This window comes from Gorilla gorilla, chromosome 11 (genome assembly GCF_029281585.2).
Source record: "Gorilla gorilla gorilla isolate KB3781 chromosome 11, NHGRI_mGorGor1-v2.1_pri, whole genome shotgun sequence".
Lineage (NCBI taxonomy): Eukaryota > Metazoa > Chordata > Mammalia > Primates > Hominidae > Gorilla > Gorilla gorilla.
Window position 1 is genome coordinate 51,946,470 of NC_073235.2, and position 25,212 is coordinate 51,971,681.

The following is a 25,212-nucleotide window of genomic DNA, read 5'->3' on the forward strand; positions in this document are numbered from 1 at the left end:
ACCTCTTTTATGTAATGTATGAATTGATGTTCATATAAAGATTCCATTGATTAAGTCTTGCCAGAGACTTTCATGCAGTCTCTAGAATTTAGAATTCTGAATGTCATCATTGCATAAATAAAATCCCTGAGATTTTTAAACTACTTTTTTTGAAGGATGAGATGAACACTGAACTGAAGCATGGAATTTTGACCCAAAGGCCCATTTCAAAATAAATACCCATTATATTCATGTCTCTTTTATCCTATCAAAAAAAATAGATGGTTATATTTGGCTACAGAGTCACTGTTAACTGGCTATTTTACTTTGGAGGAAAGTCTATTTATTTGGTGGGGGTAGAGATAATGAGCACAGGGAATTTTATTGACAAATGTTCTTGTGAATAGTTAGATGGGTTTCACTGCTGATCTAATTCAGTTGTTAAAATGGCTTGGACACAACCACACCAAATCCATTATTTTTCAGTATAACACGAGTATTATATAAGAGTTTTCATACTTAACCCAGTGAATGGTATTCTGCCTCTTGTGGAGGATTGGAAATTGGGAGAGCATGGAAACCAAAATTAAAGGAAACATGTCAACTATCCAAGCTGGTACTCTAACCCAGGAGCCTCCACTCCACCTAGTGTGTGCAGTAGAAACACCTGTGGAATTTTTCAAAGAAATCACTGAAAGCCTTGCCCTGCCTAGACCAGTGGTTTTCAAGCTTCAGCAGCAGCATCATTCTCCAGAGGGCTTATTAAAACATAGATTTCTGCTCCCACCCACTTCTTCACCCACATTTCTGATTCAGTGGGTCTGAGATAGGGCCTGAGAATTTGCATTTGTAAAGGGTTGTCAGGTGATGAGTTAAGAATCACAGCTCTACACAAATTGAGCCAGCATTTCTGAGATTAGGGCCCTGCATTGGTACTTTAAATATTGCAGATGATTCTAATGAAAAGTCAGGGGCAAGAACCACAGGGAGCTCCTCTACGTAAGAAACAGAAATGTAGTGTTGTCATTTCTAGGCTCTTCTTGTTGACTTTTAGGTAGAGATGATAATAGGGTCTATAGGGCAGAGAAAAACATGGAAGCACTAAAGATTGGCTTAACTGAAAACTAGATATCCAGCCATCTGAGTAATCGAAAATAAGTTTTATTGCCGTCTGTAGTCACTGCTCATTTCCAAATGGGCCAGTATTTTCTAACATTACCACTGTGGAATGAACATTGCTAATGGATCTAATTAAACCACTGCTTCTCAGACTTGGCTGTCTATTGAAATTACCTGGTAAACTTTCGAAAACACTAACACCTAGATTTGTTCCCAGCGATTCATATTAAATGGTCCAGCTAGGCATAAGGATTTTTAAAAGCCCTCCAGATGGTTCTAATATGCAACCAAATTTAAGAACCATCATGAACAGTGACTTCAGGCAAAACCAAGATGATTTGCTTTGTATATCTAGTCATCTTTGGGCTAGTTCCTGTGGTGATAAAGCCGGCTGATTTGCTTTTGAAGCTGTTTCCCTGTTGGTCAGAGCTAGTATATAGGAAGCATGTTTTAGTCGACTTGTGATGCTGTCATAAAATACCTCACACTGGGTAATATATAAACAATAGAAGTTATTTCTCGCAGTTCTTGAGGCTGGGAAGTCCCAGATCAAGGTGCCGGCAGGTTCTAGAAGGGCATAGACTCTCTGCTTTCAAGGTGACACCTTGCTGCTGCATCCTCTGGAGGAGAGGAACACTGTGGCCTCACGTGGCAGAAGACAAAAGGGGGGGAAGGGAACAGACCCACTCCCTCAAACCCTTTTATAAGGGTCCTAATCCCATTCTTGAGGGCTCCAGACTCATGACTTAATCACCCCTTAAATGCCCCACCTCTTAATATCCTCACATTGGTGATTAAGTTGCATATGAACTTTGGGGGACACATTTGGACCATAGCAAAATGTGACTGTGCTTCTCCTGGTACTGACTGAGCTTTGAGGTAACCTTAGTGGAGATAATGCAGAGGAAAAAGGAATGTGAACTGGTATTCTGTGTAGGCTCTGGGCCACGTTTGATGGTATACAAGTATATCCCTGTCAAAAAGAAAAAGCAAGGGACCAGAAACACTGCTTGAATGCCTCTCAGAGAAAAGAGGAAGTTCCATCTTGATACTTTCTTTTGAGGTCATAATCTATCATTTCAAAGTCCAGATACCTAAAGGTATTGCAGAGTGGTCTCTACACAATTTATCCTTTTCTCTTTTTTCCCCTCTACTTTTATCTTTCTGTCCTTCAATTTAAAGGGATAAATAGAAAGTCATGCACTGAGGTTCAGAACACAAAACAACCATGCTAGGCCCCTTGGGGAATTACAAAGTGAAAGATAGGAATCTGGTTTCTTCTTTCAGGGAGCAGGCGGTTTAGTTGGGCCGATAGGATCTGAACATATCAGATGTCAAAATTAGCAGGACAAAGGTAAGTGCCAAGTGGAACCTGGCATTAAGCACTGTGGGAGTTTACAGGAAGAAGAGCTACTGGGGACTGAGGTAGCCAGCAAAAGCATCACGTGCTGAGAAGATTGCAGTAGCTCTACAACTTGGAACTGGAGGTCCAGCATTGAAGAGAACATGTCTTCCAGGAACTCACTCAGAGCAAAGGCATAGAGACAAGACTCCCCAGGTGTGCTCAGTGGATGGGGAGAGAGCTGACCTGGGAGTAGCAACTAGTTTGTATGAGAGAATTAGGGACCCAAAATAGTGGAGCCAGGTGATTTTTGTGGGGCCTTGAGCATCAGGTAAGGAGTGGGAACTTAAAGCTGTAACCTGAGAAGGGGTGAGGCCACACTCAGCTTCCTGCTTGGCCAGCCCTATTTCCCACGAGTCTTCTGCTCTTTCCTCCAGGTTTTCTTCAGATTTTTCTAACAATGAAAATAATGCCATTTTATTAATAAATTAAAATAGAAAATGTATTTCACTACTAGCTAACTCTAGATTTTTCTGTTTGTTAGTAGTCTGAAGCAGCTCTAGGACTACCAATGGGCTTAGGAAGGGCAACTGAGACATGCTATGGAAATTCTAAGACATTCCTGGGTTTTTTTGGTTTGCTTTGTGACAAAGTTAACTAGGTTTAAATTATCACCTGATGTGAAAATAATTTGTTGAAAGTGAAAAAAATCACCTCATCTAAGTATTCAATCTTATAAACGCAGAATAAGTGCACACCCCAAATTGCTTAGGGGATTCACTGAATGTCAAGAATTTTCTAAAGCTAACCTCAGTCACATGCATGTGCATAGAGACATAGTGTATCTTAGCGACTGACATTCAGGGATTCAGACTTGTTTTGAGTTATTGTTTGGCCAAGTAAGTGTCAGGAAAGCTTTCTCCTGACTGGAATCCCTCTTTTGGCAGTGGCGGCATCAACTGGACACAACTCTAGCTAACTCAGGTTCCCTGTCTCTCTTCTTTTCAGAAGGTGTGTGATATAAGGGCGTTCTCCTCCATTACATTATTTGTGCCTCTGGTGCTTCCAGATTCATAGTACTATACTCCCTTCCTAGAAATGGGAGCTTAAGATGCTCTCCATAACTGACTCTGGTTGCTTTACTTGCTTGGCTTCCATTTCATCTTTGATCTCTGAGCACTTCCTTTGCAACAACTTTAATTTCATCAGCTACTCATAAATCTGTTCAATTTTCTTGATTTTGTGAACCAGAATGGAAAAGGATCTTGAAATCACATTACGTGAGGAGCCAGTGGAAGGAACTGATGATCTAAAACAAGAGTTGAATGTCGTGTGCTTGGATCTACGTTTGCCCGTGACTTTTCTCTGTGCTGCAAGATGAAAAGATCCTAGAGAGAGGGACTGTAAAAATAGTTATTAAAAGTCTGTGGAATTAAATGTGAAGTCAAAGACATTCCAGTTTTTAAAAAGGCTTGTTTTGTGGAGGATAGCTAAGCCAAAGACATTATGTTCCTTCTTAATTATGAAGTACAGATGCCTCCCTCTAAGGCAGAATCTCCATTTCAAAATATTGCTGATATATAATCAGAAAAAGAAAATTCTTGAGTTAGAGGACACATATTCTTTTGGCTCCAGCTTCTGTGCTCTTCACTGTTTTTCTGTAAAAGTAAAGAAAGAGCTGGACATATCCCTTGATGGCTTTTTCCAGTTTGGTTGCCTGATGGTTCTTGCTACAAGCAGGAAATGTAAATGTGATCCTCAGCTCAACTGAAGGCAAGACCATAGTTACAAATTTTCAGGAACGATTTATTGTTGACTTTTTTCAGGCATAGCCCAGGCTGAAACAGACAACCTTTGTGTTTGACTTAACCTAAGAGTGGAATTTTCTTCCTTTTAGGCAATTTTACAGTTAGAATATAGCCCTCCAATTTTTTTTTCATTTATATAGGAGTCTCTATTGTCTCTCTGAATCCCATGGGGACCCAACGCCTTGCAATTTATTATGGCTTATCTTTTAACATTGTTCTTTCCCTAGGATAGAGAAATCAGTACCTTATCCAGTGTTGGCCCTTGACACTTTCCTTTCTGGAGAATTCATTTGTAATTTACAAAAAGTGCTGGTTACATTTTATCCAATACTTCTGGCTGCTATGTAATAAGATGTTTTTCAGATGATCTCTCGTCATATTATTGTCATATTGCTAAGTGAAAGTCTTAGACATCCTCCTTTTTAAAAGTAATTTTAAAGTAAAGTTGAATATACATACCGCAAAGTGAAGAGATCATAAGTGCACAATTTGTGAATGTTTACAAAGTGAACATGCTGTGTTTCCACCCATATGAAGCAATAGAACCCCAGAGGCTGCTAGGGTGCCCCAGTCATTATACTCCATCCCCAAAGGTAACAATGTTGAGACTGTTATCATCGAGCTTCATGTATGTGGAGTTGTATAGAATGTACTCCTTGCTTTCAAACATTATGTATGTGACATTCCTCCATGTCTTTTTGAGCAACAAAGTCATGTTTTCTCAGGGATGTATAGTAGATCATTATATGAATATACCAAAATTCATCTATTCCACTATTGAAGGACATTTGGATTGTTTCCAGTTTCTTAATACTATGAACATTCTTCTCTATGTCTTGTGGTACGTGTTCATATGCGTTTCCGCTAGGTCTTTCCCAGAAGTGGGATTGCTAGGCATGGGGCATGTAAGCGTTGGCTTTACTAGATACTGCCTGACCGTTTGCAAAATGACGGTACCATTTATAATCTCACCAGCAGTGCATGCAAGTGCTAGTTGCTGCACAGTCTTGCCAACACCTAGTATTGACAGAAACAATAGAAGGTAGACGTTAACCAGATGACATTTTTAAAGTGCAGAAAGTAAATAACTGGCGTCCTGGAATTCTATGTGGAGACCATCAGTCTCGCTTCTCTGAACCTCATTTCTCCTGCGGCTGCCCTGCTAGCTCTGATCTCCTGTTTGTGCTCCCAGTCCCCTTGAGAGCGATGAAGGTGCTGCCCTACTTCTCTACCCCTTAGCAGAGCTTTCTGCTTGGTTTCTCAGCCTCTCCACCTGTGCAATTTTTGAACCAGCAAATGCCTCGAGGGGAGAACAGGTATAGAATGTCAGGCACCACTCAGGGGGCTTGTCTTTTCTCTGGTACCTTGCTCTTTAAATCCAGTCTACAATGGCAGGCCTGTGCTTTCGCACAGATTTTTGTTGTTTACATTTTAATTGGCTATTTTAATTTTATTCTGTTTCTTGGTAAGACAATGTAAGCCATCCCATTTCAGCTGGCATTATAATTCTCGGAATTAGTCTTAGAACTTTTCTAGCAAGTTTTTTTTTTTTTTTGAGACAGGGTCTTGCTGTATTGCCCAGGCTAGAGTGCAGTGGCACGATCTCAGCTCACTGCAAGCTCCGCCTCCCGGGTTCACGCCATTCTTCTGCCTCAACCTCCCGAGTAGCTGGGACTACAGGCGCCCACCACCACACCCAACTAATTTTGTGTATTTTTAGTAGAGACGGGGTTTCACCATGTTAGCCAGGATGGTCTCGATCTCCTGACCTCGTGATCCACCCACCTCGGCCTCCCAAAGTGCTGGGATTATAGGTGTGAGCCACCACACCTGGCCTCCAGCAAGTTTTTAACCTTAAGTTCTATCAGCCTATACAAGACTTTTTTTCGTACACTGAGAGCATCTAACCTTCTCCAATTCACAATATTTTGTCCAAATATATTTTACAAATCCAGTTGCCTCAGCTGGGATGCTTCCATTTGATGGTCTGCCTTATCACTTTTATCCTGACCACTGTTCACCATAAAGTCCTGTCTATCCTCACTACCTTTGCATACCTTCCCAGCTGCCTTTTTGGAGTTGGCCTTGGTAATAAGTACATTGCCTCCTGAATTTCAGTGATTAGTTTTAAAAGAAGTTCCTCCAGTGAGAGGTTCATTAAGAAATGTGGATGAATATTTTTTAAAAGAAAATAGGGAAGTCTCCATTTGGCAGCTTCCTCAAAAGGTGCTGACTTCAGGGTAGAGGAGACTAACCAGTTATGATTCAGTCAGTTTGATGAGCATTTATTTGTTTTTAATTTCTGCCTTGAGGAATTTTTTACTTGGGACAAGAGGAGAAAACACATCTTTTTAAAAGATCTATGGAGAATAATTGTTAAGAGCAGAAAAGCCAAAACAATAATCTGGTGCCTGAAAGCAGAGACTGTAGTAATTACTAATTAGGGTAAGTTTAAAATAATTCAGTTTATCTGCAACTCAATTTGTAGTTCATCCTTTTCTTGAGTCTATTTTCTTTCATCTTGGGCTCTTTTTTTCTTTCGCTTTCAATTTTACCGAACTTTGAAGTATAATATACATACCAAATAGTAAATAGCATGATGGACTTTCACAAATTGAATACTCCATGTAAGCAGCACCCTGATTAAGAAATGACCAGCATCTTAGAAGCTCCTCGCATGGCTGTTTTCAGTCACTTTTCCTACCACCAAGGGTCGCTGTTATAGACTAACTTGTGTCCTCCCCATTTTTCCCCCTACCTGCTCTCAAATTCTTATGTTGAAGTCTTAACCTTTAGTACCTCAGAATGAGACCGTATTTGGAAATAGTCTTTAGAGAGGTAATTAAGTGAGGTCATTCAGGTGGGCCCTGATCCAGTCTGAGAAGCATCCTTATAAGAAGAGATTCGAACACAGACAGGAACCGAGGGAAACTGTTGTGAAGACACAAGGAAAAGACTGCCCAAAAAGAGAGGCCTCAGAAGAAACCATCCTTGGCCAACACCTTGATTTTCAATTTCTAGCCTGCAGGACTGTGAGAAAACCTTTGTTTAAGCATTCATTCGGTGGTTTTTTATGGCAACCCTGGAAACTAATATAGTTACCCTCCTAATTTCCAGTAGTGTAGGTTAATTTTGTCTTACTGGGTTCTTTGTAGAAGTGGAATCATACAGTATAACTCTTTTGTGTCTGACTTCTTTCACTCAATATTATGTGAGATTCATCTATTTCATTAGATTTAGTTGTAATCCATTCATTCTCATTGTTATGGGAACAGATACTATAATTTATTCATTCTGTCGCTAATTGACATTTTCACAGCGTGTTTGTACAAATAGTTCTTCTATGCGCGTTCTAGGACTTATCATTCCTGTTGGATGTATATTGAGAAATAGAATTTTAGCTTCATAGAATATGCATAGGTTTACTTTTAGTAGTCGTGGCAAATAATTTTGAGAAGTCATGATAGTATATGAAAATTGCACTACTGGTAGAAGTGTAGTATTATTTCTCTTTTAAATTTGATGAGACTATTCAAATTCAATGGAAGATATGTTATAGACATTGTAGAACTAAATTAAAATGTTTTAATTTGGTTCAACTTTGAATGGAAGAGCTTAGCTAGAGATATTCTTCCTACCCATCCATCTCTGCTGGTAATACAGAGTTTATTAGAGATTAAATGCCTGCTATTGTGTGCAATGCCCTGTGTTATATGTTGGAGGGAATGCAGACACCAACAAGAATGGGCCTGATTCTCAAGATTATAATGTATAATACAACAGTAGATCTCAACCAGGAGCAATTCCCTCTTCCCTGCCCGAAGTATATTTGTCAATGACTGGAGACATTCTTAGTTGTTACTGTTGGCAGTGACATTGGCATCTAGTGAGAAGAGGCTGTTAGATGCTTTAAATGTCCTACAATTCACAGAGCAGTCTGCCCAAAACAAAATTATCTAGCCCAAAATGTCAGAAGCTGAAAACTCCCGTTTCTGGAAAGATGGAGTGGATGTACTTTTCTATTCCTCCTGCTAAGTACGACAACAAATTCTGAACATTATTTATTAAAAAGCAAACCAAAAACATGAAAAGACTCTGAAAGGTGTAAAGAAAATGACAGAATAGGGACTTCAAGACTCAAGGAACAACACAGTGCTGAGTTCACTAGGTTTTCTTTCAGTCTCATATATTCTAGACTTGAAGCTAAAGAAGTCAACATCCTGCAAATGCCATAGGCACTGGCAAAATAACCCCCCAACAAAAGTTTGCTCTCTAGCAAAAGGACCAGGAAGGGGGAAGCCTAGAAAGATAACTTTTAGACAATAGCTGCTCTACTCCAGGAAAACACTATGGAAAAAATTGTAGCCCCAATCCCATACCAGCAGAGGCTGAATGGAAAGCCTTGACTTCATCCTCAATAGGCTGTAATGAGATGTCCCAACCTTTCTGCTTGGGATTGTATCAGAGAAGGACAAGTAAAGGTGACATTTGTCCCTCCCCACCAGGCACTAACAAGGTCTCTTCCACAGTGTCAATGGAGACCGTGTTAGGGAGCCTAGACTTTCACCTCCACCAGCAACAATGAGATGCCTCTACTTTCCCCTGACTAAGGTTGTGTCAAAGAAGGCTTAATGGAAAGTCAAGACTTCACCCTTCACCGCCACCCATTGGTATTGAGGCTACAACACATCTCCCATCCCATGGCATCAGTAGAGGCTACATGGGAAGCATTAATGAGGCACTCTTACCACTGTCAAACACGGAGTATAAGATCAAGAGTGCCCTAACATAATAACAATATGTCCAGACTTCAATAAAAAAAACCACTTGTCATACCAGGAAGATCTCAAACTGAATGAAAAATAGCAATCAATAGACACCAACACCAAGATAAATAGAGATGTTAGAATTATCTGGCAGGGATTTTAAAGCAGCCATAATAAAAATGTTTCAGTAAGTAATAACAAACACACTTGAAACAAATTTTGTAAATCTCATCAAAGATACAGAAAATATAAAGGAGAACCAAATGGAAATTGTAGAATTGTAACATAATGTACCTGAAATAAAAATCTCAATAGATGGACTCAACAGCAGAATGGAAGGAACAAAGGGAAGAATTAGTGATGAATTTGGAAAATAGAGCAATAAAAATTATCCAATCTGAACAACAGAGAAAATAGGCTGAGGGGAAAGAAACCTCTACAGAGCCTCAGAGATCTGTGGAGCTGTAACAAATGTTTTAACACTACATCATCAGAGTTTCAAGAGAACAGTAGAAAGAGGGTGAAGCTGAAAAAAGTACTCAAAGAATTAGCAGCTAAAAGTTTTTCTAAGAAGCTGAGCAAACCCCAAAGAGGACAAAACTAAAGCAATCCACACAAAAACACATAATAATAAAACTTCTAAAAACAAAACGTCTTGAAATAGCAAGAGAAAAAGAACATCTGATATGAGAAACATTAGTTGAATGAAACGTTTTCATCAGAAACTATGGAGGCCAGAAGTCAATGGTACAATATTTTCCAACTGTTAAAAAAAGCTATCAATGCTGAATCTTATATTCAGAGAAAATATCCTTCAGGAATGTGAAGAAATTAAGACATTTTCAGGGGAAGGAAAACTGAGAGAATTTGTCACTAGCAGACCTACCTTAAAAGAATGGCTGAAGGAAGCTCTATAAGCAGAAAGGAAATGATAAAAGAAGGAAACTTGAAACATCAGAAAGGAAGAAAAAACTTAGTAAACGTACTTTATACTACAATGCAGTACAACAGAATGTCCTTCTTCTCTTGAGTTTTCTGAATTATGTTTGACAGTTGAAGCAAAAATTATAATGCTGTCTGATGTGGTTCTAAATATATTGTAGAGGATTATTTAATACAATTATATTACAGCCAGGCACAGTGGCTTATGCCTGTAATCCCAGCACTTTGGGAGACCAAGGCAGGTGGATCACCTGAGGTCAGGAGTTCAAGACCAGCCTGGTCAGGTTGATGAAACCCCATCTCTACTAAAAATACAAAAATTAGCCAGGCTTGGTGGCAGGCACCTGTAGTCCCAGCTACTCGGGAGGCTGAGGCAGGAGAATTGCTTAAATCTGGGAGGCGGAGGTTACAGTGAGCCAAGATCACACCACTGCACTCTAGCCTGGGTGACAGAGCAAGACTTCATCTCAAAAAAAAAAAAAATTTATTACAAACAAGTGAAGGTATTAGGGCATAAAAAGAGGTAAGTTTTGTACACTTCACTTTAATTGGTAAAATTATGATGCCAGCAGGATGTGATAAGTTTTGCATATAATTTAATACCTAGTGCAACAATTTTAAAAAGAGATATACTCAAAAGCACTGTAGATAAATCACAATGGAATTCTAAAAAAGTTGCTGTAACCCATAGAAATGTAAGAAAAAACAAAAACAAGACAGAAAACAACAAAATTTGTCTTACCATATCAATAACTACCTTAAATGTAAATGGCATAAATATACAAAATAAATGAAATGTATCGACAGAATATGTTAAACCATGACCCAAATATATGTCATCTGTAATAAATTTACTTCAAAATAATTATATAAGCAAATTAAAAGAATGGAAAAAGATAGTAGGGAAACATTAATCAAAAGACTTCAGTGCAAATAAAATTACCAGAGGCAGAGAGGAACATTATAGCATGATTGAAAAGAAGCCCATCCACTAAGAAGATATAGCAATCTTAAGTATATAAGCATCACATAACAGAGCTGAAAAATATGTGCAACAGAATAATATAAAGGAAAGGAGGAATAGATAAATCTACAATTATAGTTGGAGACTTCAACACCACTCTTTCAAAAACTGATAGAACTACAGAAAGAAAATCAGCAAAGATATAGAAGAATTCAACAGCAGCATTAACCAACAGAATCTAATTGACGTTTACAGAACACTCCATCCAGCAACACCAGAATATACATGGTTTTCAAGTGACCATGGAACACATACCAAAATAAAGTATATCCTGGGCCATAAAGCAAACCTCAACAAACTTTTAAAAATTGAAATCATACAGAGTGTTTTCTGACACAATAGAATTAAACTAGAGATCAATGACAGTAAGATAAAAGGAAGATCACAAAACACTTGGAAACTAAACAGTGCACATCTAAATAATCCACAGATCAAAGATAAAGTCTTAAGGGAAATTTAAAAGACAATGAACTGAATGAAATTAAAACATATGAAAATTTGTAGGACACAGCAAAAACAATGCTGAGACCAAAATTTATAGCACTATATGCACATATTTAAAAACAGGAAAATCAATTCTCTAAGGTCACACATCAAGAAGATGAAAAAGGAAGAGAAAAACAAACCAAAAGTAAAACAAGACTAAGCAAAAATCGGGAAATAATAATGATAAAAATAAAACTCAATGAGAATACATATACTAAAACATTTCATTGTACACCATAAACATATACAATTTTTTTCAATTAAAATCAATGGAGAAAAACATTAAGGTAGTAAGAAAAGGAATATAAGGGAATAGTATGAACAACTCAAAAACATAAGTTTGACAAGTTAGATGAAATGGACCATAACTCAAAAAACAAAGTACCACAATTCACCAAAAATGAGATAAATAGTCCTATAACTCCTAATAATTTTTTTTTATAACTTAAAAACACTCATAAAAGAACTCTTCAGGCCCAAATAATTTCACTGGAGAATTTTACCAAGTTTTAATAGAGGAATTAACACCAATTCTACATAAAACCTTCCAGAAAATGGAAGAGAAGGGGGAATACTCAATTCATTTTATCAAGCTGGAGTTACCCTGATACCAAAACCAGACCAACACAGCACCAAACAAACAAACAAACAAATACAAAATTCCAATCTATTTTTTTTATGAATATAGACACTAAAGTTCTTAACAAAATATTGGCAAATAGAATGTAGCAATATATGAAAAGAATTATGCACCATGACAAAGTGGGGCTTAGTCCATGGATACAAGGCTGGTTTAATCTCTGAAAATCAACCAATATAATCCACAGTGTTAATAGGCTAAAGATGAAAAATCACATGTTCATATCAGTCAATGTAAAAAAATTGGCAAAATTAAACACCATTTATGATTAAAACCTCTCATAAAAATAGGAATAGCGAGAAACTTCTTCAACTTGATAACATTGATTAAAAACCTACCACTAACATTATGCTTAATGGTAAAAGACTGCATGCATTCCTGCTAAGACAGAGAACTAGGCAATTATGTCTGCTTTCACTACTTTTATTTAGTGCAATCCTGTAGATTCTAGCGAGTGCAATAAGACAAGAAAAGTAAAATAAAAGACATACAGATTGGAAAGGAAAATATGACTGTCCTTTTTCACAGACAACATGATTTCTATGTAGAAAATTCCAACAAATCTAAAGAGAATTCCTGGAACTAATAAATGAGTTCAGCAAGGTCATAGGATATAAGATAAATTGAGAACTTAATTGTGTTTATGCTATCAATTAACATGTGGACACTGAAATTTAAAATATCCCATGTATATATACCATTTAAAAATATACCATTTAAAATATAGCATTATATTGCTCAGAAGAATTAAATACTTCCAGGTAAATCTAAGCAAAACATGTATAGGACTTGTAAGCTGAAAATTACAAAACATCAATGAAAAAAATAAAATTTAAATAAATGGAAAGACCGTGTTCATAGATTGAAAGACAGTATAGTAAAATGTCAGTTCTCTACAGATTGTTATATAGGTTTAACACAATTCCTGTCAAAATCCCAGGAAGATTTTTTTTTTTTTTAGATATAGACAAAAGTGTTCTACAGTTTATATGGAAAGATAAGAAACTGGTATAGCTAAAACGATTTTGAAAAAGAAGACTAAAGTGGAAGGAATCAAACTACCTTATTTCAGGATTTAATATACAGCTGTAGTAATCAAGACTGCGGTACTGACAGAGAAATAGACATAGATCAATTAAACAGAATAAATAGACCCTTAAAAATATGCCCATCTAATTTTTAACAAAGGTGTAAAAGCAATTCAGTGGAGGAAAGATAGCCTTTTTAACAAATGGTACTGGAGGAACTGGACATTCACAGGCAAAAAATGAATCTCAGCCTAAGTCTCACACCTTTTACAAAAGTTAAAGTGGATCACAGACTTAAATGTGAAATATAAAAACATACAGCATTTAGGAAAAAATAGAAGAAAATCTTCATAAATCTAGGGCTAGGTGAGGTTCTTAGACTTAATACCAAAAGCATGACTCATAAAAGAAAAAATAATAAATTAGACTTCATCAAAATTTAAAACTTTTTTACCCTGCACAAGACCCTGTTAAGAGAATGAAAATGCAAGCTATGAAATGGGAAAAATATTTGCAAATCACATATCTGACAAAGAACTGCTATCTAGAATATATAAATAATTTTCAGAACACACCAGTAAACAAAATACATAATTAGAAAATAGGAAAAATATGAACAGACATTTCACCAAAGAAGATAACCAGATGGCAAATAAACACATGAAAACATTTAACTTCATTAGCCATAAGGGAAATGCAAATTTCAAACATGAGATATTATGATACTTCTATCAGAATACCTAAAGTAAAGAATAGGAAAAATGCCACATGCTAGTAAAAAGGAGGAGAAACTAGATCACTCAATATGTTGTTGGTAGGAATATAAAATGGTACAGCCACTCTGGAAAGCAGCTTGACAGTTTCTTTTTTCCTTTTTTTTATTTTTTTTATTTTTTATTTTTTTATTATACTTTAAGTTTTAGGGTACATGTGCACATTGTGCAGGTTAGTTACATATGTATACATGTGCCATGCTGGTGTGCTGCACCCACTAACTCGTCATCTATCATTAGGTATATCTCCCAATGCTATCCCTCCCCCTTCCCCCCACCCCACAACAGTCCCCAGAGTGTGATATTCCCCTTCCTGTGTCCATGTGATCTCATTGTTCAATTCCCACCTATGAGTGAGAATATGCGGTGTTTGGTTTTTTGTTCTTGCGATAGTTTACTGAGAATGATGGTTTCCAATTTCATCCATGTCCCTACAAAGGACATGAACTCATCATTTTTTATGGCTGCATAGTATTCCATGGTGTATATGTGCCACATTTTCTTAATCCAGTCTATCATTGTTGGACATTTGGGTTGGTTCCAAGTCTTTGCTATTGTGAATAATGCCGCAATAAACATACATGTGCATGTGTCTTTATAGCAGCATGATTTATAGTCCTTTGGGTATATACCCAGTAATGGGATGGCTGGGTCAAATGGTATTTCTAGTTCTAGATCCCTGAGGAATCGCCACACTGACTTCCACAATGGTTGAACTAGTTTACAGTCCCACCAACAGTGTAAAAGTGTTCCTATTTCTCCACATCCTCTCCAGCATCTGTTGTTTCCTGACTTTTTAATGATTGCCATTCTAACTGGTGTGAGATGATATCTCATAGTGGTTTTGATTTGCATTTCTCTGATGGCCAGTGATGATGAGCATTTTTTCATGTGTTTTTTGGCTGCATAAATGTCTTCTTTTGAGAAGTGTCTGTTCATATCCTTTGCCCACTTTTTGATGGGGTTGTTTGTTTCTTAAACAACTAAACATGCAACTACCGTATAACCCAGCAGTTTCACTTCTGGTCACTCATACAGAGAAGTAAAAACTTATATTCACAGAGCAACCTCTACACAAATGTTCATGGTAGCTTTATTAATAATATCTCTAAACTGGAAACAAACCTGGATGTCCTTTCTTCAGTGGCTGAATGGTTAAACCAACTTTAGTACATCTATGCCGTGGAATACTACTCAGCAATAAAAGTTAACAAACTCTTAAAAATTAACAAACCCAGTGAATGAGACTGAGTGAAAATGCCCAGTTCCAAAATATTATATGTTGTGTGACTCATTTATATAACATTCTCAAAATGACAAAATTATAGAAATGCAGTACCGTTTAGTGGTTGCCAAGGGTTAGGGAAGGGGTGGGGGCAGGAGGGAAGAGGGTGTGACTATAAAAGGTCAACATAAGGGATCCTTATGGCTGTGGAGAAGTTCAGTATCTTGATTGGGTTAATGTCAATATCACAGTTGTGATATTATACCATAGTTTTGCAGTTGTTACCATTTGGGGAAACTAGGTAAAAGGTGTAGAGGATCTCCTATTATTAATATTCCTTACAAATGCATGGGAATCTACAGTTATCTCAAAATAACAGGTTAAATTAAAAAAAAAACACAGTTTAAACACAAAAAGTCAATTGTTTTGATCAGGAACCATGATCTAGAAGAAAAGCCAGATATCCCAAATGAGAAAGTTAAGAAGGACTGAGGCAACATGGAGAAGAGAGAAGATTAGCATTGACCTGGTTGGGAGGAAGATCAGGAAGATTTCACAGAATTTATCACATTTGGATTGAGCCTTGAAGAATATCAGGTGTCCAGGAGTAGAAGATAGGAAAAAATATGCAGACCATGCTAAGGATGCACATTTTTCATCGTGCATGGTCAAAAGTTGTGGTACTATGTCTCAAGGTATATACGAGGCAATGAGGAGATAGTTTGGAGCCTCCATCAAGGAGAACCGTGAGTAATGAGGGCTGAGTTTCAAATGCCAAGCTCTGAGTTAGAAATTAAATTAACTGATGATTCTATCAGGGAAGTGCAGTTACTCCAATGCACTTGACACACAGCTTCAGGAGCAGAGAGAGCAATGGCCTATTCCCAAGCCGCTCAGGCAGGCCAAATAAGCCTAGTAGTTCAGCAATCAGGATTCCTTGACAATTAGGTGGCATTCATGCTTTTGTGCATGGTGGGTTGCATGTCAGAGACAAAACAAGAAACAGTGAGGTCCGGAATTGAGGAAATGGAAAATGGAATAGAAAAGACCAGATGGATAATGGAGACATTTCAGAAGACTTGGAGACTCCCAGATTAGGGAGAAAAGTCTGAGCTGATTCCAGATTTCTAGTTCAAGTTACTGGAGAAGATGGAGGTACAATATCCCAGGAGGTCCCTTCCTGAGATAGACACATGTGAAGATAAAAAGATGGAAGGGTGAGGGAGATAATGCATTGGGTTGAGACACATTAGGTGTGAGGTAATGCTGGAAGTGTCCAGAAAATAGTTGGTAATTTGGTTCTACAGTTCAGGAAAAAGAGTCAGACTGAACACATGGCATGAGAAGTTTGATGAGGCCACTTGAGTGAGAGGAGATTCAAGGACAGAACATGGGAGAATATCGACTTTCATATTAGGGAAAGTGTTGAAAGTGGAGAGAACAGAGATTAGGAGAACATCTGGAAGACAGAACTCTGAAGTCTAGGATGGAGAGTCCCACAGATGAGATTATCCATAGTAGAGTCCCAGAGTCACAAAGAGATCCTACAGGGTCAGACATGGGAAAAGGGCATGGAATTTGATGCGTAGGGAACAGTCGTTGCAGGGGAGTAGTGTGGCAGAAGTGAAGAGCTGTGTGAACGGTAAGGAATGGGGGCAGGGAGAGAGCAGGCAGCTGTGACTGGCCTTTCATTTTTCAGTATAATTCGTAATATTACTATTAAAGTATTTTCCTCCCATTAATTTTCTTGCACCTGGAAAATTATTCTCTAGCATCATTTTTATCAACCTGTATGTTTGTGAAGAAACTAAAATAAGCAGAACCATGAAGAATAATTGAGTGGCAAGAAAGCCTTTTATAAGAAAGTTGGACATTTGTAATGTCTCAATTCCAATCATCTTATGTATGTTTTGTTTAAATATAGTTTCTGTTATTAAAAACAATATTGGTGGGTAAATGAAAGTTTGCAATTTAGCTTTGGATTACTTTTAACTTTCAGAACTAGATTATGAACTCTGTGTGCATGCGTGCACATGGGTGTGAATTTCATAAAAATTATATTTTCCAATTGTTGATGAAGTTCTCTTTCCCATTTCTGATTTTAGTTGAATGCCTGTTAATCTAATAGTAAAAGACTTTTGTTTCACAACCTCTGGGAATACCATGTAGTTGCAGAATATGAGATTTTAGAGACTGAAACTAACCTGGTGGAAATTCAAACTCATCTTTTATCTTTTAGATAAAAGCCTTTGAAAGCCTTTTAGTGTGAAGTTATCAGCAGGTTTGATTCTCATATTACCTCATTACTAACCCAAGGAGTTTTCAAAATGCATGGAGAACAATGCTCTGTGGCTGAAACTAGGTTTTTATCACTACTCCAGTCCAGTGATAAGCCAAATGTGGCCCACCTAGTTCTACTTGGGAAATTCTGCCTGCTCACCCCGATATACCTTTGGAGATCATGAGATCACAACACATATAGAAGGTTCTCATAAGTTGTGCACTGAAGAAACCTGTTCAAGTTTATTTGAGCATTTTCAAAACTTCTTAAACCACAGAACCTTTTTCCACATTAACATTTCATAACTCACCTAGGGTTTTTGTAAGATAAGAAGTGGAATAAATGCTTTTGAAGGATTGATGCTTCAGCACTGAGGTCTGTACTGCTGGAAGTGATGGCAGTGTTCTCCATATATTTTTGTTTCATGGATTGGACTGGGTGAAGTACAAGAAAAAATTCTTAGTGCACTGATCTCCCTTCTACCCCCAGAATGGCAAACAATCAGCTTATTAGGTACTAAGGTTTTGCATGTGTTCCTGAAAAATTATTTTTATCAGTTGTTGCATCTACTTTCATTCAATGGAATACGCTCTCCATTATGTATAAGATATTTTGTTAAAGATAGAAAAGTATGAACAAAGAAGTAGTCATATCAAGTTCACCAATTGTTATTTTAAGGCTTACTTAAAACAGGATAATTCACTACTTGGGGGAAAAGGCTAATTTCCAAAACTGCAGCTATGTAGTGATTTACTTATTCCATAAGCCTATGATCTTATCTGCTCGGATTTACATTTGGAGCAGTAAAACCTCTGGCAGCTGCTCTTAGCTGTCTGCATGAAGAGGAGACAGGAGATAAGAACATTCCTGATTTTATTGCTTTCTAGAACATTTGAAGTTGGGGTGGGGGTGGGAAAGATGAACCTATTGTGACCATAAACGTCCATCGAGTCTGATACCAAAGAAGTAAACCAGTCCTCTTAGAAGATGTGGTAAATCTCCCAGGCCACTGGCCTCCATTTGTCAAAACCTGTTAAGGCTTAAAAAAGAGGAGAGCTGCTGCCTCTTCTTCAACAGAAAAGCAATCACTCCAATGTTAAGATAGTTTAGGGCTTTGGGAGAATTATTGCCAGGTAGAAGACTTTCAACTATTCTTATTGTGAGCTCCCCAGATGACCTTACCCTACTCCCAAAGAGCTCCGTAGGACCCTGGGCAACCTTGGAGCAAGCTTCAGCCCAATCCAACTAACAATTCCAGCCGGGATGCAGTGTGGGACAGCATTTAGGGGAAGGTGTTGACACAGACTTTGCCCAGGCACACTCGCCAATAGCATCACCACTGGGAAACTGGCAGCTCTTAGTACGACTTAATTGGAGACCATTTGGGATTCCTGTCAGGTGAGGGTCTCTAGGAAGACTGTTAAAACCCCTGAGTTTTGATGACTTCCAGGATATGTTGAAGGGTCTGTATTAGCTCATTCTCAAGACCTAAAATTTTCTTACACTTTCTTCTTTGGACATTAGTTCTTCAGTTAAAAGCTGCCAAAATCATGACAGAATCTGGTGCGGGGGTGGGGGGAGGAATTTTTATTGCCTAATAAATAATCTCATAGGAGGTCATAATTCCATATTAGCCACTAAATATCTGAAATGTATAAAGCATGCAAAGTTGGATCCAAGATGTGGATGAAAAACAGCTCAGTGACATTTCTTAAGAATTATTCATTTTCTTTTTTAATATGAAAGTAGAGCAAGAACATTCTCCTAAATCCCAGACTTAGAGAGCTGAACATTGCCTGGAGGCCGTAAAGAATTACATTGACAAAGCCATTTTTCTGTAGTTTTTAAATTACACAGTAAAAGTTCCCCAAAGAATTTAGGAAGAGATCTCAAGCTTTCAGATTCATTAGACATAGAGGGACCTCTGGAAACTCCCATCATGGTCTTCATCTGTTGTCCTAGGAAGACACTGAAATCATGCTAGGGAGAAACGAAGCTCCTCAGTTTTGGAAAAATGTTTATTATTGTTTCAGTCTTCGTCTGTAATGCACCCTGGACCCAGCTATGCTCATTGGCGCAAAGTTTTAAATTGTTCTGCTCTTGTGAATAGCTGCTTCCCCCCAACACACACACACACACAAACACACACACACACACCAGCCACTGCTGTAGTGTTTTATCTCCTTGAGGACTACTGTTACCTGCCTAACTCATTTTAACCCTGAGTTATTTGAACCTCTTTGTCCTTTCATCTTCCTTAAAATTGCTATGACTTACACCTCTTAAATCATCCCCCCAAAACCACTCATCCCCTAAAAATAAAAATCAGTCCAGTGGCAAAATTTGTTGAAAGTCAAGGAGAAACCATTGTGTCTTGGTTTATGGGAATAATGCTGGGCAGAGAAATCAATATTCTTTGAAGGTTGTCCTCCTACCATGGCAAAGTGGAGCTCTCCAAAGAGGTCTTTGGGGTTGGACATAAACTCAAAGCAGTGCACATCTTATGTGCTATTAGGTCTTTTCTGACACTCCTGTTATTTTCCTTTTAGACAGGTTGGGTCAACATTTCCCATCTCAAATATATTTTCTCTGTTGACAGAGACCAGATACTGCTACACTCAGCACACAATGGAAGTGACAGGAAACAGTATCTCAGTCACCAAACGCTGTGTCCCACTGGAAGAGTGCTTATCCACTGGCTGCAGAGACTCCGAGCATGAAGGCCACAAGGTCTGGGCAACAGAGCAAGTGACCAGTACTACATAGCCAGCTGCCTTCTCTTCAGACATCTGCCAGTACTCATGTGCAGATTCTTACTCCCCCATGAAGGCTGTCTTTTGATTGTCTTTATGCTCTATGAAAAGACGCTTCCTTTCCTGTTTACTCTAAAAGAATACACATTTATACCAGAGCATAGGACAACTGATATAAATTGTGTAAACACACATCAAGAGGGTGTTCAGTGTTATTTTAATAACTTTCTTCACTCAGAGGAAAGTAATAAAGCTACCAGAAAAAAGAGGAGCAAGAGACCAGTTATGTCCATCACAGTGAAGCTTTGCAGATGTACCCAGTTCATTCATCACAGGAGGACCGAGGCAATTCAGCTTTGATAACTTTCTGTAAAGTAGGGCTCATGTTGTGACTGGGATGTCAGTTTGGGGAGGGTCTCCATTGGCTCTTGAGTCATTTGATAGTTGATGGAGACCCATCTTGTGTGTTCGCTTAAGCTTCACCTGGTACCTGTAGAAGCCTGTATACGGAAACACATGGTGCCTATTTACAGAAGCACTCAGGGTAAAATGAGCTTGGGAGGCAGCCTTGAAGGGGCATATAAAGAATCACAGAAAGGCAGCCTTGCCCTCTATACGTGTGTCTATACATGTCTATATGCTGTCTATACGTGTGACCTTAACATATCATGCTTTGGCCTTTATTTAGCAGCTGAACACTTCTCCTGCAGGTGGCCTTCCTGGAGGTTTGGGCAATGTCCATTCTCAATACCTGGGAACAGCACTGTCAGGAGGGCTTATTTTTCTTAAGAAGGCAGACACCTAATTTTCAAGCAACCTCTTGAATACACTAATAATTAAAATTTTAAATATAATCTGCCTATTCTGCTCCTGGTTCAAAATGAGTAAAACCAAAGGCTTTCCCTGACCTCTCCAGCAAATTGGACTTGATTCTGAGGAGTTACTATGGCCTCTTTACTGAGGAGAAAGTTAAGGATTAGAGAAGTTGGGTCATATGCTCGGTCACACAGCTGGTAAGTGACAGGCACAGAATTCCAACTCACCTCTGGTTTGGAGTCTACCTCTGCAACATTATACTGTCTTCCTGGCACATGTCACTGTGACTAAAGACTCAAATCCCTGCAGGAAAATGACTGTATAGAATATTATTAATAACCATCCTATGACTAGGAATCACCTTGGAATCTTGTTAAAATGTAGTCCTAATTCTTTGGGGCAAGGTTTGAGATTCTGCACTTGTAACAAACTCCCAGCTGATGTTGGAGCTGCTGGTCTGTACTTTGTGTAGCCATGCCCCAAGAAAGTTTTTGTCACTAACTCTGTGGGTTTATTTCTTTCTAATGATCCACGAGTAAGGTGGTGTAAAGCAGGAGTAACTGCATGAATGAAAACCCTTCAAACATTAACTCACCCAATGAGAATGGAGACACTTATGCAAACAGTTCTATGAAAGTCAGTACTCAAGTTTAAATTACCCGGGTTGTTGCCACTTGACTCTCACTTGAAAACTTGGCAAATGAAGGCTTACCCTCTCTTCCTCAAGTAGTCAGAAAGAGCCTCATGGAAAAAAGAAGGACGAGTTTCTTTATTCCCATTTTAAGGGCCAAAGAACTGAGGCCCAGGAAGGCTATACACCTTTGTAAGAATTGTATGGGTGGAGGGTGTCAAAAACAAAACCTAGATCTCTTGAAGTTTGGCCTGGGGAGTTTTCATGTTGACCAGATTGCTTCTAGAAGAAATATTATCCCCAGCCTTCCTGAACGTAGAGTTGGCATCTCCTTTATAGATGAGGTAATTTTTACTTGCATCTTGCCATGTGGGCGACAGTGCCTTCCAAAACCCTGCCTCCTTCCAAGACATGCTGGCTTCTCATTATCTTTTTTTCTTCCTTTCTTTCAGGTCTGCACTTCTTGTTGTGAAGGAAATATCTGTAACTTGCCACTGCCCCGAAATGAAACTGATGCCACATTTGCCACGACGTCACCTATAAATCAGACAAATGGGCACCCACGCTGTATGTCAGTGATAGTGTCCTGCTTGTGGTTGTGGTTAGGGCTTATGTTATAGCGGCTCAGTGGCTCCATGTGTTAATAGCGATCCATGGGGATCTCGATGGTCCACAGACCTGCATGAGTCATTGGCCTGAGAGTAATTACACATGTGAGACACAACACTCTTGGAGGTCATCACAGCCAAGAATTGCCACTTACCATGAGGAATAAATGTTGCTTCATTGTAGCCATTTTGAGTCTAACCGAGACTCATCAAAGCCTTCTGTCAGTACAGCCCAAGTTCCATACCATAAACCTTTGTTTTCATTCCAAGAAGTAGTTCTGCATTTATCGAGATCTGGGGTTCTTAATTTGGAAGAATACATGCATGAGATGCAGTAGGTCCTGAGACTGTAAGATATTAGGAGTATGTTATAGGGGCATGTATAGATGTGGGCTTTTCAGGAGAAAAGTAACCATTGGTTTAAATATAATCATGAGTTCATTTGTAGCTTTAGAATTTTAAAACATTGACTCCAAACTGAATGGACTATTTCCTTGGAAATTCTGACTGAGTCCCTGGAAGAGTAGTAATTCCAACAATTCCAGCCATTTGTTCAATTAATTTTCCCAACATTCTTCTCCCAGTGCTGGGAATCACATTCCCTCTGTTCTGTGCAGAAGACAAAAAGGCAATCGTAAAAGTTATATTTGTGGGGGTGCCTGGAGGAGGATTTTCCTCAACTTAATGGAGCCACTGTCCATAAAGTGGCTGTGTTATCCCTTCATATAATTGGTGAGATCGGCCTTCTCCTTGACTTGGCACCTAATTATGCTTCATGAGATCCTAGATTCCACCTGAGTCAATTGTGTCCAGAGCCCCAAACCAGGATGGAGTTGTTTTCCCCAGATATGGGGTTCTATTCAGCCATAGATAATCTAGACAGAGGATTTCAGAATGAAAGGAAAAATGTGTGGAGATTAGTCCTAGTTCATTCTGAGGGCCGACTAAGTGGCTCAGCCAGCTTCTTACTCCATCTGCAGTTCATACTGCCAAAGAGCTCCCACTTCCAAATCCCCAGCGATTTTATGGAGAAGATTCTGCATTAAATTGTCTTTCGAATGATAGGGAAGCAAGGCATAATATGCGATGATGAGGAGAAAGTAGACCAGTGAGGTGATTGCAAGACTGACAAGGAGACTCAATGGGAAGTTTTTCTTTCTTTTAGATATTGCTTTTGAAGTAGATGGTAAAATTTTTGTCATCCTTCCTGTATTTTTTGTACCCCAAGTTACAATTTTTCTTCTTCCTTGTAAATAATTTAAACAGTATTTATTTTTGTAAGGCATAACTAGAAACTAAAATATATTCTAAAAAATTCATTATTCTGAACAAAGTGATCAAATTAGAATACATATTTTTCAACAGTGGTAGAGCTTTTAATATATGTTTATTGAAAGTTATCTATAATACTTGCACCAGTGTTGAAAAAAGTTAACATGTAGGCAAGAGCAATATGTTTGTCTCAAGGATTTTTCTCATGGTTTCCTCAGTGATGGTGTCCTGGAATTATTCAGGTGGTGACCATCACTGGTCTAAGTTTGTGTGCAGGGTTTTCGGATGTGTTTTTGTGAAACTTGGTAGAACCATGGCTAATAAAGAGGACAGTGTTGTCAGGGTCCATCTGCCCTCCGTAGAAAATGTCTCTGGCTCATAAAATGAGACTCCCTCAGGGACTAAATATGAACTGACAGCAGTAACTCTGATACAGAATAATCTAAATTGTATCAAATGGCCTTAATTCAGAGTTTGTTAGGCTTATCAATATGTTGCTTTTAATTGGGGTGGGAAAGTAGAGGGAGAGAAAGCAAGACATTAAGCACCTCATATGTGCCAGGCACTATGCTAAGCACTTTACATAAGTTAGGATTAATCCCTGCAAGAATCCTATAAGGAATGTTACTAGCATTTACACTTCCCAAATGAAGGTACCAAAGCTCAAACGCAATGTTGTGAAGCTGTTTCCTTCAGATTTAGGTTATGTGGGATGATGTGGGATTGAAGAGGAAAGAAAGGTGGAATTATCCCCCTAGGAAGACTTTCAGGCCTGACTTCATAGGAATTCATCCATATTATCATGTGGAGTTTATCTCACCCTGCTGTTGCAGGATGCCATTTGCATGTGTCCCCAGATGATGTTTTTTCTTTGGGGAGTAGAGGTTTGGCTTCCTCATTCATCCCTCTTGCTAAAAGAGGAGATAGTTGATGTTGCATCTAAAGATGCTATAAGACAATGAAAGTTTGATGTTGTACATACCTACAAGTACCATTTTTGTGCATGATTACACTCCACTGACGTCTTCCAAGTACTGCATGTGATTGAATAAGAAACAAGAAAGTGACCACACCAAAGCCTCCCTGGCTGGTGTACAGGGATCAGGTCCACAGTGGTGCAGATTCAACCACCACCCAGGGAGTGCTTGCAGACTCTGCATAGATGTTGCTGCATGCATCCCATGTGCCTGTCAGAATGGCTGTGTTTAATTCTCTTGAAAGAAAGTTATTTGCTCACTATCCCCAGCCTCAAGGAGCCAAGGAAGAGTCATTCACATGGAAGGTCCAGGACTGGTCAGCCATCTGACTTTTCTACCACATTGAATTCTCCATTACATCTCACCATTGGTAATGGCTTAAGTGTAAAGAGCCATGATGTGTATATTAAGCTATGTGCCACATATTTATTTTTAGACTCTCCACAGCATTCATGTCAATATGGGATTAATGCCTAAACTTTGTAAATATTGTACAGTTTGTAAATCAATGAATAAAGGTTTTGAGTGTATCTTACCAGGCTCCTCCCTGCAAATGCACATGTCAATCAATGATTAATGCACCCAGGTTATGTACAAGGCACTGGGCTTAGCACCACAGGGAACTTCCTTCCAGAGGCTCGCTTTCTAGTTGTGTAGACAAGAATACATGCATGAGAAGATACAAGACAATTCACCCATGCCAAATGATTCATACAGGCTGTTTACTGCAGAAAATAAAAGA

At 38.5% G+C, this 25,212-nt stretch overlaps 1 protein-coding gene across 1 annotated transcript in view; it reads left to right on the plus strand.

Annotated features, from left to right (window-relative positions):
* The window catches only part of LYPD6 (LY6/PLAUR domain containing 6), a 140,720-nt gene extending 115,720 nt beyond the window's left edge, over positions 1-25,000 (plus strand). The window contains exons 4-5 of the mRNA XM_004032637.5: positions 20,013-20,143; positions 22,066-25,000. Of these exons, the coding sequence (XP_004032685.1) occupies positions 20,013-20,143; positions 22,066-22,233 (299 nt within the window). The 3' untranslated portion in view covers positions 22,234-25,000. The remainder of the gene's footprint in view (positions 1-20,012; positions 20,144-22,065) is intronic.
* The last annotated feature ends 212 nt before the right edge of the window (positions 25,001-25,212 follow it).